The sequence below is a fragment of the Brachypodium distachyon genome, chromosome 1, assembly GCF_000005505.3.
Source record: "Brachypodium distachyon strain Bd21 chromosome 1, Brachypodium_distachyon_v3.0, whole genome shotgun sequence".
NCBI classification, from domain to species: Eukaryota; Viridiplantae; Streptophyta; class Magnoliopsida; order Poales; family Poaceae; genus Brachypodium; species Brachypodium distachyon.
Window position 1 is genome coordinate 28,154,460 of NC_016131.3, and position 12,703 is coordinate 28,167,162.

The 12,703-nt window shown below is 49.2% G+C and overlaps 2 protein-coding genes, 1 long non-coding RNA gene and 1 other non-coding gene across 9 annotated transcripts; 1 reads left to right on the forward strand and 3 right to left on the reverse strand.

The window, feature by feature from the left end:
* Window positions 1-367: 367 nt before the first annotated feature.
* Window positions 368-3,897, reverse strand: LOC100823830. 6 transcript variants are annotated; one of them, XR_001405067.2, is made up of 6 exons: window positions 3,030-3,897; window positions 2,278-2,381; window positions 2,031-2,126; window positions 1,283-1,333; window positions 956-1,003; window positions 368-813 (listed from the first exon to the last, which is right to left on the reverse strand). XR_001405067.2 is itself a non-coding variant. In XM_014896445.2 (3 exons), exons 1-3 carry the CDS (start codon window positions 1,367-1,369, stop codon window positions 541-543), a joined length of 408 nt encoding a protein of 135 aa, XP_014751931.1. In that variant the 5' UTR covers window positions 1,370-1,582; the 3' UTR covers window positions 368-540. The 6 variants fall into 6 exon arrangements, 1 of the variants encoding a protein (XP_014751931.1); XR_002962547.1 differs by having other exon boundaries at window positions 368-790; window positions 1,592-2,126; window positions 3,030-3,895; XR_001405063.2 differs by having other exon boundaries at window positions 1,998-2,126; window positions 3,030-3,893.
* Window positions 3,898-4,670: 773 nt separating this feature from the next.
* Window positions 4,671-8,645, forward strand: LOC100824447 (probable alpha-glucosidase Os06g0675700). The gene is made up of 4 exons (XM_003560404.4): window positions 4,671-5,089; window positions 5,894-6,540; window positions 6,653-6,883; window positions 6,953-8,645. The coding sequence occupies exons 1-4, from the start codon at window positions 4,854-4,856 to the stop codon at window positions 8,458-8,460; spliced, it is 2,622 nt and encodes an 873-aa protein (XP_003560452.2). The 5' UTR covers window positions 4,671-4,853; the 3' UTR covers window positions 8,461-8,645.
* Window positions 5,746-5,818, reverse strand: TRNAR-CCG. Its single transcript has one exon. It is a non-coding gene; the product is annotated as a tRNA-Arg (tRNA).
* A 1,318-nt stretch (window positions 8,646-9,963) lies between the features above and the next one.
* On the reverse strand, window positions 9,964-12,326 carry LOC112270164. The gene is made up of 2 exons (XR_002962548.1): window positions 10,976-12,326; window positions 9,964-10,882 (listed from the first exon to the last, which is right to left on the reverse strand). It is a non-coding gene; the product is annotated as an uncharacterized LOC112270164 (long non-coding RNA).
* Between the last annotated feature and the right edge of the window lie 377 nt (window positions 12,327-12,703).

Sequence of the window (12,703 nt, forward strand, 5' to 3'; positions counted from 1 at the left end):
CAATATGGCAACAAAATTTGAAGATTATTTCCTAATGTAATAATTATGAGCAATAATAAACTTTCAGTTAATGTGACCAAGCTTGCTTCCGGTCTGAGTCAGAGGGGCTAACACACTCCTGACAACACCTAACTTCGGAACCTCTTCCCTTTCTTACCCGTGTTTGATGATTGAGCAGAACACACAGTTTTCCAATAACAACAGCCCTCACAAATGTTCCAATAACTAACAGCCTCATTTTCTTACCCTAAAATAAACAGCCTCACTTTCCTAAGAGCAAAATACACAAGTATCTACTAATTCTGGACTGGATCAGATTGAGAAAACAAATACTGCACTGGATAAGCTAGCAAAATACACAAGTATCTACTAAATCGTGTAGTATATATGAGTGTAATTTCAAGTTCCAAGAGTGCAGTACATTGTATACAATTATCCAGAATAAAGAGCAGATGATTCAATCAGATGATCCATAATTTCATGATTTAACTCTACTAATTTTCTGTTGTACAACTTCAGTCGCCTATAGACTCGCTTCAATCAGAAAGAAGAGCAGATGAATAAATTACAGAAGGAATGCTCTGAAAGTGAAAAGGCACACAACGATGAGGTACCACTGATTGGATGAGGCACCGGCGGTGAGCTACCAGCAATTAAGAGCGCTACTGCCCACGGTGCTGCTCCTGGCACCTTCTGATCACTGGTCACCTCGGGCACGAAAGAGAGCGAGCCTGCGACACCCAACACCTGCCGGCCGCCGTACAGGTACGGGGGAGGGATTTTAAAGTACCTAGAGCACGACGAAACGCGGTCCTGACATGAGAACATAGTAAAAAGAAAAATACCCTTAGCAAGATGAACCAGAGATTACAAATTTACACTTGCTGGAAAAATTCCGGAGATCATGAAATGAGAACATAGTAAATATTGCTTTTGTGGTGCGTTCTCGGAGTACCTTTCCGAGGGTATGAGAGTAGAACATGAGTCTCTTAATGTCAGCTACCTGCACAGCGAGATTATGAGAACAGAAAATAATTGGATGTCTTCAAGTTAACTGTCAAGCATTGGTTCCCAGAGAAAAGCACTGAGAGGCTACATAAATATAGAGTTGATTCCACTCAGGGAATGCCAATCCAAATTGGCATATAGTTCATAGCAACTCGCACAACGATATAGAAATTTACAGGTAAAGCAAACTACAGGAAACTGCCACTCTTCTACCAAGCCATGAAATTTACTACATTACAGAACTGGCAGACATTCTTGATAGAGAAGTTATCACCTCAACCAGTGGCTTCTTTCCATGAAGTAGCATATCCACACTCCTCTCAGTCTGCACAAGAGAGACACACCATATATTAGCATTCATCGCAGGTTGAGAAAAGAAAAGTACATTTCATTTTTCTTGTAAACAAAGGTGAGCAGATTACATTCAGGTAATATATCCTGAGTTCTGACAATATTCTTAGTTGGTAAAATAGCAGAGCAACAATAGGAGAAGCAAATAATTTTCAGATAATTCCTCAAGGATGATATATATATAACAAAAGGCGAGCTTAGAAAAGATAAGCATTATCGCAAATGGCATTACCGCACTATATTAGCAAATTTGGTCCAGCAAAAGATTCCCCTTTAAAAACTAACACCTCCTCATCTGTGTGACTTGAAGGTATTGCAAGTGATTACTATAACAGACTACAAGGATCAGTACAGATTAGAACGTTTGAAGCAAAACCATGAGTTGAGATAGATATCAGCAGTATGAAAAATTGATGCCCGTGTAGATCCCTATTAATTTGTACCCTTTCCACAGAATCCCAGTAACACATTCATCGTAATCTTAAAATTACAAGATATATCACTGTGCAAACCTGATACTTCTACACGGTTTCGGCCTAAAATTTTAGACCTGAACGCCTTGACCATGTTAACACAAAGCTGAAAAGATACATACTTGATACTTGTCCACATTGACCATTTGACATATATATTCATACCCGTTGAGTCACCCAATAGTGTCGCTCCCTCACCTCAATAAGGAAAGGGAACGTTGGATAGGTAGTGCACTCCACCACCTATCTAGAGATTTCAGATCTTGTGAATCAACACCCATTTGAAGATAGTACCTAATTCATGCATCAATTATGCATTACATTGGAAGCTGGTGAAATATCTTATCAGATCTTGGCCTCATTTGAATAAAATATAAAATAAAAAGTTTTAAAAATAATTAGTGGATTACAGATGGAAATAGAAGAAAAACCAAGGTGACAGTACCTGAATCCTGCAAGCAACATCTCCCTACAAATTTAAACTGAATTGAGGAAAGACAGAGTAAGATTCAGTTGCAAAGCATTAGACCATGCTCTTCTAATGGTTACCTGCAAGTGCAAAGAATAACTTGATTAGTGTATTAGGCCCACATAAATTGGACTCAACTAAAATCTTTTTCCTAGAACTTGAAGAACATTGAAAAAGAGATCTAGAACGCTGAAACAGAAATCTTGACACACATAAACTATATTTTATTATTTGTACTTATATATAGTTCTAGGCAAAAATCCTCTAATTTAGGCTAAAGCATTACATACGAGCAAGTATTGGTAGCTTAATGAAGGATAAGTATGCGGCAATGATTGCATCATATGTTGGCACTACCAGCATTCCCGAACAATGCAGAACTAACTAAAAATAATTGGACTGTCAAAGCTTATAACATTTTTGAACGATAATAAAAGATTAAACATCAGTGAACACATCATATGCAAGGCCAAAGCTTAATGAAAGATAACACTGCAAGTGTTCGTAAAATGGACACTGAGATAATCTTTTGCTTGAAGAATCAGACATCATGGACGTACTGTTCAGAAAATTTATTTCAGATTCAAAATGGATCATCTAAAAGACTTACATTATGTGATCCACAAGTTTCACAGACTGTTGGGAAGCAAGGTATCAACAAGAAATTTAGAATAGTTACTGAATGTCTGAATATAAACAAACTCTAACAAAAAGACAGGCACACATACCCCAATTATCTGTTCACCACAGAGGTTGCGCTTGTCAGTGCCCCAAACGGGCTCGGTGAGAGTTTTGGGAGGGGACCTGAACCCGTATGTGGTGTTGGGAATGGCGACGCAAGCGGAGGTGAGCAGCGCGGAGGACGACCAGCCGGATTCTGAATCTTCTGGCGGCGGTCGAGACAAACCGAGGTGGAGATCGCGATTCGCTGCATCAGCCAGCAAAGAGGAGAGTGATCGAGGGGATGTGTCGGATGAGGAGGCGTGCTGGGGAAGGATATGCAGGTGGCGGTGGCCGGGGGCAAGGTGGCTGCGGGCGGAGGTGATGGGGAACGGCGATGAGGTACCGATTTGGGGTCAATCCGGGATAGGCCGGGGAGGAGCTCCGGTGGGGTGGAGGGGTTGTGCAGAACTATACATCGTAGGAGGGCTGACGGCAAGATGGGCGGGTGAGCAGTTGCGGGGGCTTGTTTCTGATCGGGTGGGTAGGGCAGCGGAGTAGCTACGGAAGCGGCGGCGTGCGACGGCCGCAGAACTCTGAGGCGTGCTGAGTGGGGAGGAGGAGAACTGGGAAGCGGCGGCGGCAGCGGATGCGGAGGCGCGGGTTCGGAAGAGGAGAACGGGGATGTGTATTGGCGGCAGAGGAGGAGGTGTGGCCGCAAAGTATCGGGAGGGCCGGACGGCGACTTCGTGCTGGAAAGGATGTTAGAGGGCGGCGGCGGCGAGATGGGGAACAGCGGCGGCAGCGGCGGAGGCGAGGAAGGGCGGTGGCGGAGGCGGGGAGAATCCTATCGGGAGAGATGCGAGCTAAGGGCAGGTAGCGACGGGGATCCGGTTTTTTCTCCTTTTCAATTTTCTCGCGCGTGGTTCGGGGCAGGACGGATCAACGTACGAGTAACAAAGTGCAAATTAAGCGGCAGTAAAGAAATGTGATACTCGGTCGGTAGTAACGTGTCATCGACCAATCGGTGTCCGATTAGAAAGAAGAAGATTATATCACAAAATGAGACCTCAAATTCAGCATACGGAGTACCTTGCAAGGTAAAAAAGAAAAAGAAATTGCTTTTAGAGTTAGGCCGCCATGGAGCCCCAAGATATAAAAAATATATTCAAAAACCATATTTAGAAGTGTCCAAAATATCTGGGGAAAACAATCTACATATACCAGCTACATAACATCGTCCAAATGCAAATGGAGTGGTTTCGAGTTCCCTAACACTACTTATACTCTCTCCGTTCAACAAAATATGTCTCAAGTTTGTCAAAATTTGAATATATCTAGACATGGCTTAGTGTATAGATGCATTCAAATTTAGTCAAAGTTGAGACATCCTCTGTTGGACGGAAAAAATATATAGTTTTCTTTACGTCAGAAGACACGTTGAGTTTGAAGTTGGAATTTCGTGTGAATCGCAACATGCATGCAGTTCCTTGCAAGTCATTTTTTTATTAAAAAAAGTTTAAGTTGGCAATTCATGGTATCTTTATAGTTTGGTTATTTATTGTATTTAACTATTTATATATACTAACCCTTTGTGCATGTGTATTTATCAGATTTCATATATAGTGAACTGGTTATAAGCTAGTTATATAGCCTCCATAGATGAATAGTCCACCGGATCGGACTAATTTGCATGCACGAGCGTCAACTAATTGGACTGCTACTGTCATTACCCCTGATTTTATTTTTCTCCGGTGTCTCGCGGATTCTTCGATCAGGACCCCCCACCTCCCCGCGCGCGAGATATATATGCCACTTAGGCTGAGAGGCAAACACACAAACACCTTGTGTACACGAACAAGCAGCGTGTGCGTGCGTGCTCTGAACTTGTGATGGCGATGGCGGGCTCGCCGTCCGCGGCCGGCAGTTGTCACCTGCCGGCCTTGCTCCTGTTCCTTGCCGCCGTGCCGTGGGGCGTGGACTGCGCCGGTGCCGGGGCGGGGACGTACGACGTCGTGTCGGTCACCTCGTCGGGGTCGCAGCTGTCGGCGGGGCTGGAGCTTGCCGCCGCCGGCGGGGTGGACCCGGCGCTCGGGCCCGACGTCCAGAGGCTCCACCTGACTGCCAGGCAAGTATATGACACCACCGACGATCGATTGCCTCATGAGTTTTTCGGACTTCGGTGATACTACTTCCATCTTGATTTGATCCGCGGAGTAGGGAAGTGAGCTAGCGTTTTAGTTCGTCGCCCACTTTGGGCCATTTATTCGGTTAGTTTAATTTGACGTTTTGATTGAGCTACACCGACAATTTGTTTTGGGGACTAAATTGGTGGTTCTTAATGGAAGAAAATGACACTTTGTTTACGATTTGGGGGTTCGAGTGGTGACCTGTAGAGCTGTTCCTGTGAAGTGTGAGCGGTGAAATTGGTAAGGACTGCGTACCAGTTATCTCTGCAAAGCTAAATCAGACAGACAATAAAAATGTTCGGTCGACAGATCAAAGCGATCACGGTGGGGCAATTTATTTTTGGGACTAATTGGCGTTGCTTAATGGAAGAAAATGACATTTTGTTCAAGATTTAGTGACCTGCAGAGCTGTTCTTCGTGAGCAATGAAACAGAGCTGATTGTTGACTGATCAGGACTGCGTACCAGCCAATCTCGTCTCTGCAAAACTAATAAGGAGTAATGTCTAATGAAAGATATCTCAAATTTGTTAAAGTTTGGACATGACTTAGCGTATAGATGCATTCATGGATAATGATTGCTCGAGAAGATCAAAGCGATCACGCTGGGACTCGAACCCAGAATCTCCCGCTCCGGAGGCGAGCGCCTTATCCATTAGGCCACGCGACCACTTTTGATTTCGGTTACGTATTAATAAATAAAATTAATATTGACTGACCATTCACTCTTTCGTGCCGGCGGCAGCTTGGAGACGAACACACGGCTGCAGGTCAGAATCACGGACGCCGATCGTCCTCGATGGGAGATCCCCCAGGACATCCTCCCCCGCCCCACGCCGGAGCACGTCGTCCCCTACAAGCCGCTCGCCTCGCCGGGCAGCCGCGTCCTCTCCGCGCCCGGCTCCGACCTGGTCTTCACCCTCCACTCGTCGCCCTTCCGCTTCACCGTCGCCCGCGTCTCCAATGGAGACGTGCTGTTCGACAGTTTGCCGCGACTGGTCTTCAAGGACCAGTACCTGGAGCTCACGACGGCGCTGCCAAGCGAGCGGGCCAATCTCTACGGCCTGGGCGAGCAGACGAAGCAGTCCTTCCGGCTGCGGCACGGCGACACCTTCACGCTGTGGAACGCCGACATCGCCGCGGCCACCGTCGATGTCAACTTGTACGGGTCCCATCCGTTCTACATGGACCTGCGCGCTGGCGCCGCGCACGGCGTGCTGCTGCTGAACAGCAATGGCATGGACGTGGTCTACGGCGGCTCGTCCCTCACCTACAAGGTCATCGGCGGAATCCTGGACTTTTACTTCTTCGCCGGCCCGACGCCGCTCGCCGTCGTGGACCAGTATACCGACCTCGTCGGCCGCCCCGCCCCAATGCCATACTGGTCCTTCGGTACGCTCGCACCAAGCAATTTCTTCTTCTTCTTCTCTTTGTTGCCGCCATCCTCTGCTTCCTCTGCTTTGCACAGCCATCCCCTTGATTTCGCGAATCGCGTTGGCTGCAGGATTTCACCAATGCCGCTATGGCTACGAGAATGTGAATGACCTGGAGCGGGTGGTGGCGGGGTACGCCGAGGCCAAGATCCCGCTCGAGGTCATGTGGACCGACATAGACTACATGGACAGTTTCAAGGATTTCACGCTCAACCGGGTCAATTTCTCCGCCGCCGAGCTCCGCCCCTTCGTCGACCGCCTCCACCGGAACGCCCAGAAATACGTGCTCATCCTCGACCCGGGTACCACTACCTCAAGATCGATTCAATTGATCGCACCGACGACATTTTCGCTCATCGATCTTGTTGCAGGGATCAGCATCATTGACCCCAAGTACGGGACATTCATCCGGGGTATGGAGGCGGGCATCTTCCTCAAGCGGAACGGGACCGAGTTCAGAGGCAACGTGTGGCCCGGGGACGTCTACTTCCCCGATTTCCTCAACCCGCGGGCGGCGGAGTTCTGGGCGCGGGAGATCTCGCTGTTCCGGCGGACCATCCCGGTGGACGGCCTGTGGATCGACATGAACGAGATTTCAAACTTCTTCAACCCGGACCCGCTGACCCCGTTGGACGAGCCGCCGTACAGCATCAACAACCAAGGCGACCGCCGGACGATCAACTACAAGACGGCGGCGGCGTCGGCGACGCACTACGGCGGGGTCTCGGAGTTCGACGCCCATAACCTGTTCGGGCTGCTCGAGTCCCGGGCCACGCACGCGGCGCTCCTCCGGGACACGGGCCGCCGCCCCTTCGTCCTCAGCCGCTCCACCTTCGTCGGGTCCGGCCGCTACACCGCGCACTGGACCGGCGACAACGATGCCACCTGGGGTGATCTGAGGTACTCAATCAACACGATGTTGAGCTTCGGCTTGTTCGGGATGCCAATGGTTGGCGCAGATATCTGCGGGTTCGGGAAAAACACGACGGAGGAACTGTGCGGGCGCTGGATCCAACTCGGGGCATTCTACCCTTTCTCGAGGGACCATTCGGCGATCTTCACCGTCCGCCGGGAGCTGTACCTGTGGGACTCGGTCGCCAGGTCGGCGCGGAAAGCCCTCGGCCTGCGCTACCGGCTGCTGCCGTACCTCTACACGCTGATGTACCAGGCGCACGTCTCCGGGGCGCCAATGGCGAGGCCCCTCTTCTTCTCCTTCCCCGACGACGCGGCCACCTACGGCGTCGACGCGCAGTTCATGCTCGGGCGAGCCGTCCTCGTGTCGCCGGTGCTCCAGCCGGGCGCTACGAGTGTGGAAGCTTATTTCCCGGCGGGGCGCTGGTTCAGCCTCTTCGACCACTCCTCCGTCGTCGTCTCCAAGGTAGGCAAGCGCGTGACGCTCCCGGCGCCCGCGGACACGGTCAACGTCCACGTGGCCGGCGGGAGCATCGTGCCGATGCAGGGGCACGCTCTGACCACGGCGCGCGCGCGCCGGACCGCGTTCCGGCTCCTCGTCGCGCTCGCGGAGGACGGCACGGCGGCCGGGGAGCTGTTCGTGGACGACGGCGAGTCGCCGGAGATGGGCGGGACGAGGAGCAAGTTCAGCCTCGTGAGGTTCACATCTTCGACGGGGACCGATGGCGTGGTCAGAGTGCGCTCGCAAGTCGTGCACGACTCGTACAAGCCCAGCCGCAGAATGGTCATCGGGAAGGTGGTCGTCATGGGGATCAAGCGGCCGGCGCCGATGAAGAAGCTCTCCGTGCGTGTCAATGGCGCGGAGGTGAAGGCGGCGAGCATGGAAGCCGGCACAGGGCTCGGTGTCGCGCACGTCGGCGGGCTCTCGCTCGTCGTCGGGCAGCCGTTCGAGCTCGCCATCTCGTAAACTGCTGCGGGAAATTGAAGCCCAATAAAAACAGAGTTGCTAATTCTGCATCTAGCTGTTTTTCAATTCAGCATTCTGTCCGATCCTTGTGCAAATCTCAAAATCGGCATCGTCTTGCTTGGGTTTGTAATCGGATTTTCTTTCTTATCTGGTGGGGAGCCTCATTTTGTGTATGTTTTGGCCTACATTTGGTCCACTTCATCAATCATTGACATGCGGGTCGGGGAGGAAAAATGGGCAAAATGCGGACGAGACATTGTCCGCCCCGACCCAAACCCGGAGCAAATTTGGGTTGGACATGGGTTGTGTCCGGACCAAAAAAGAAAAAGTGAGTCCGTTTAGCCCAAAGAGACAAAATGGGTCTCTCCGCTGGAATTGCCCAAACAACGCGAAATTGCACATGGGCCTCTCGCACCTAAACTAAAACAGTCGGTTCGCTCTTATACTGCCTGTAACACCGACTGCATGCCCAGCCCAAAAAGAAGGCGGGCACACATGTCATAGCACCTCACTTATACTTTCATCCTCGATCGCTTCGTGCAGCAGAGTTAACCCAAAAGTGCTATATTTTGAACACAAAGACATATATGCTGGTGCAACTCTTTCTAAACCAGCAATGTGAGAATAATGCACTAACTGCACATGGGCCTCTTGGTTCGAAACTAAAACGGATCAGGTATTTACAAGTCTTGTTTGGTCTCAATTTTGCGTGGTATTGGGTTTAGCATAGTTTGGGCTCAAAGTGATATACTATTTGGGCTTGGCTAGCCCAATAGAACAAATGAGCAATCGTGTGTTTATCCATAAATTATTGCACTTAATTGATATTAATTTTGTTCGGTTTTGGTGCTATTTCGAGACCATAGTAATGAGCATTTATGTCACATCTGCTATAAAAAGGCGTGCCCACTCATGTCATCTTCTTCACAACTCACATTTCCGACATTTATCAGCCAAACAACACTTTTCATCAACACCACATTCTAAGCTAAGATGAAGTTTGCTCTGCCTCTGTTCCTAACCCTTGCCTTCCTCGTACTAGCATCAGGTACCACTAATTTACTTTATCAACTAATATTTTTTATGTATTGTAAAATGTGGCATATGTATATTTAGCTTTGTCGTGGTGATAATTTTTACAGTTGCGAATGGAGAACATAGTATGAGAACTTTTGAAGGGAGGACGGATATGTGTACGGCCAGCAGTTGTGACACCGATTGCGGCCAGAGGAAAAGAAATTTCTGCGGACCGCATAACATAGAGTGCACTTTCGAGGGTACCTGTGTTGGTACCAGATGCCAGTGCAAGCTGTGCATACAAATGAGCGCAAATGTGTTGGAACCAAGTACGATTACTAGGGGCGGGCTGCCCTCCCAGGTCCAGGAGGCTCAGGCTCCGGCAATGTAACATGTGATGCTGATTGGCTAAACTTAAGTTGAGATCTGTTAATGTCGACAAAAACAAACAATATATGCCGTGTCAAGACTTCCGTTGGAAAGTAGTGGTGTAGTGATCAATATAACTATTTCCTTCCTTGTTTCACGGTAGAAAGATGGTTATTTCCGTTTGCAACATGGTGACATATCTGGTGAAAACTCCATTACAGTAAAAACCAGCGAACTTCCGTCATGAGCCGTTTGATCGAGAATACACGTTTCGGATCAGAGATGGCAATCCCTCGGGCCACTCGCACAGTCGCACTTTTGCGCAAAGCCCCTTGCCGTTTCCTCCCTTCGCCGTTGCGCGTACCGAACTTCCGATTCAGCCTGAAGAAATCCCCTCGTTCCCAACCCGCGAGTCCAAGACCTTGGCCCTTCCTTCCTGGCGACCTTGGCGCTTCTCCCGACCTCAGCGCCCCTCCTTGCGACGACGACTCGTCGGCGGCCCAGGCGCTGGAGGCGGCGGCCTCTCCCTGGAAACATACTCTCCTCCCTTCGTCCCCGCGCGCTAGCGGCAGCACGCGCAACCGCCGGCGGCGGCGGCCACGACCTGGCGAATCGACAGCTTGCCGCGATGGGACCTACGCCAACGTTTGACCTGGCGCTGCCCCACGCGAGGGAGACGACTGCCACGACGGTGCCTCAAGCAACGGCGTCGGTCGGTGCCACGTTTGCCCTGCAGCGGCCTGGCCCATGCGTCGGCGGCGGCTTGGTTGCCCTGCTGTGGCGCACCTCCACCAGGCGACGGCGCCGCCTCCAGACTTCATGGGACGGTGACCCGGCGCTGCTTCCTCTCTCCATGCGACGGCGAAGCCTACTGCTGAAAAGTTGCGCTACTGAACCTGCTATTTTGCTGAAGAAAGCAGACATGTTCCTTTGCTGAAGCTTCAATCAATGTACAAGATTTTTCTTTTCTTGTTCTGTAGCTTTGCTGTACAGATCTGAATGAATCAAGGCATAGATCATTGCTGTGTTGATGTACCTGAACCAATGTGCAATTTGCATTGGTTCCTCAAATTGAACTACTTGAATAAATCCGAATTTACAAGGAAAAATTTGTTGTTCCGTGATATACCATATGTTTCGGCACCTTGAAACTACACTTTGCTTGCAAAGTTGCAAAACTCCATGGATTTTACCCTGTTAAAAGTGAGGCATGGTGCATATATGCCATGAACTGGACAACAATCCTTTGAAACATGCACTGGATGTAGGCACAAAGGCCATCTAAAAATATGCAAAACATGAGCTTCACAGGTTGACATCTCTGAAGATGAAAATGTTCTTCTAAGAAAAAGAAACACTCTGAAGTATCTTTCTATCTGCCTCTTTTGAAAGAGCAGCTACTTTGTAAAATAAAGCAACTTCTAATGCTTCAACCAGCGGTTAATCTTGGCCAGGGATAGATTTTGTTTGCTCCCTTTGAAGGTCAGGCCATAGCCACAGCTTCCTGAAGCCCAAGCCATGCATTGACATATGGTCTTCAGCTATCAACTTAGTTAAGCGCCCGGTTGTGGTGGTGGTCGTCGCGCCCACCGAATGGTGGCCGTCGTGGGGGGCCGCAGCCACCGCCGCCAGGGCCAAGCCATGATGCTGGCCACGCCATATGCCATAACATGGCGCTAGCGCCACCACGGCTTCTGATTCGTTGTCGCTAGGAGAGGGGTTGGGAGACCGAGGAGAGGGGTGGGGCACCGGCGCTAGGACAGTGGTGGGTCGCCGGCGACGCCTCCAAGTTGGAGTTGGGGAAAGAAAGGGAGTTTTTCTTCTTCTTTTTTCAAATCGACCAAGGTGGGGATTTAGGCTGAGGATTTTGCGCAAAAGTCCTTTTAAGTGGCCTGAGGACTCCCACCTCTGATCCAAACCATGTATTCGTGATCCAACGACTCACAACGGAAATTTGCAGGTTTTCAGTGGACCGGAGTTTTCACCGGATACGACCCTATATTTAGGCTAATGGTCAAAATTGAAGGAGGGAGACATATTTGATGACCTTGCAGTCAATCAAAGACTTTCTTTTTGTTGCTGCCCTTGTCATTTCGCATTCTTATTTTTTGTTTTTTCTCGATCTCAGGCTTTAGTTATCAGTCATGAATAGATTAGCCTTAGTCTTGCTGGTCTATTTATTTGTCTCAGTTTCTGCAGGGTAGTAGTTTATTTAGTTTTTATTTCTTTGTGCACATCATCTTATTTTTCAGCGCAAGAAAGTCATTTGACGGCTTAATTCGTAGGAGTCACCAACCGACCGCAGTTACAAGAATTTTTTTTTCTCAGTTTTGTCAGATTAGTGTTGCAATCAGTGACATATAGCAAGAGTTCAGGCTAACGAAAATGAATGGTCCAGCCATTAAAGCTATCAAACATATAGAAAGAGTTCGGGTTCAGGATACACTATCTTTACCTGCATGGTTCTCTGGTACACTGGCTGCTCCGTACGTTCCAGCACTCTTACCTGCATCTCGTCCATCCTTCCTCCGCCAAGTATGCAGTACAACCGCCGGTCTCGCACCAGCCCATTACAGCTGGACGATGGGGGAAAGGACGTCCAGGATTCCGCACGACGACGACGACGTGTTGTCCGAGCGATGAAGGAATTTTTCTGTTTCAAGCTTTTTCAGACGTGTTTCGGTGTTTTAGCTTCGTTATGTTGTTCTGGGCTGAACTTTGTTTCTTGATATGGGTTGGGCTTTGAAGCCTGGTAGTTCCGGGCGGGCTTTTCTCCTTTTCCCTTTTTGGTTATGCTGGGCTTCCTATAAAAAAAAAAGCTTGGCTGTTTTTAGCCCCGTTGGTTTTGGTAGGTTCT

Excerpts from the sequence above, each read along its gene's own strand:
- LOC100823830 (XM_014896445.2), bottom strand. The coding sequence starts at position 1,369 with ATGAATGCTAATATATGGTGTGTCTCTCTTGTGCAGACTGAGAGGAGT. Across the intron at positions 1,004-1,282 it reads GAAAGAAGCCACTGGTTGAG|GTAGCTGACATTAAGAGACT; the intron begins GTGATAACTTCT and ends CTCGCTGTGCAG. Across the intron at positions 814-955 it reads ACTCTCATACCCTCGGAAAG|GACCGCGTTTCGTCGTGCTC; the intron begins GTACTCCGAGAA and ends TTCTCATGTCAG.
- LOC100824447 (XM_003560404.4), top strand. The coding sequence starts at position 4,854 with ATGGCGATGGCGGGCTCGCCGTCCGCGGCCGGCAGTTGTCACCTGCCG. Across the intron at positions 5,090-5,893 it reads AGGCTCCACCTGACTGCCAG|CTTGGAGACGAACACACGGC; the intron begins GCAAGTATATGA and ends TGCCGGCGGCAG. Across the intron at positions 6,541-6,652 it reads AATGCCATACTGGTCCTTCG|GATTTCACCAATGCCGCTAT; the intron begins GTACGCTCGCAC and ends CGTTGGCTGCAG.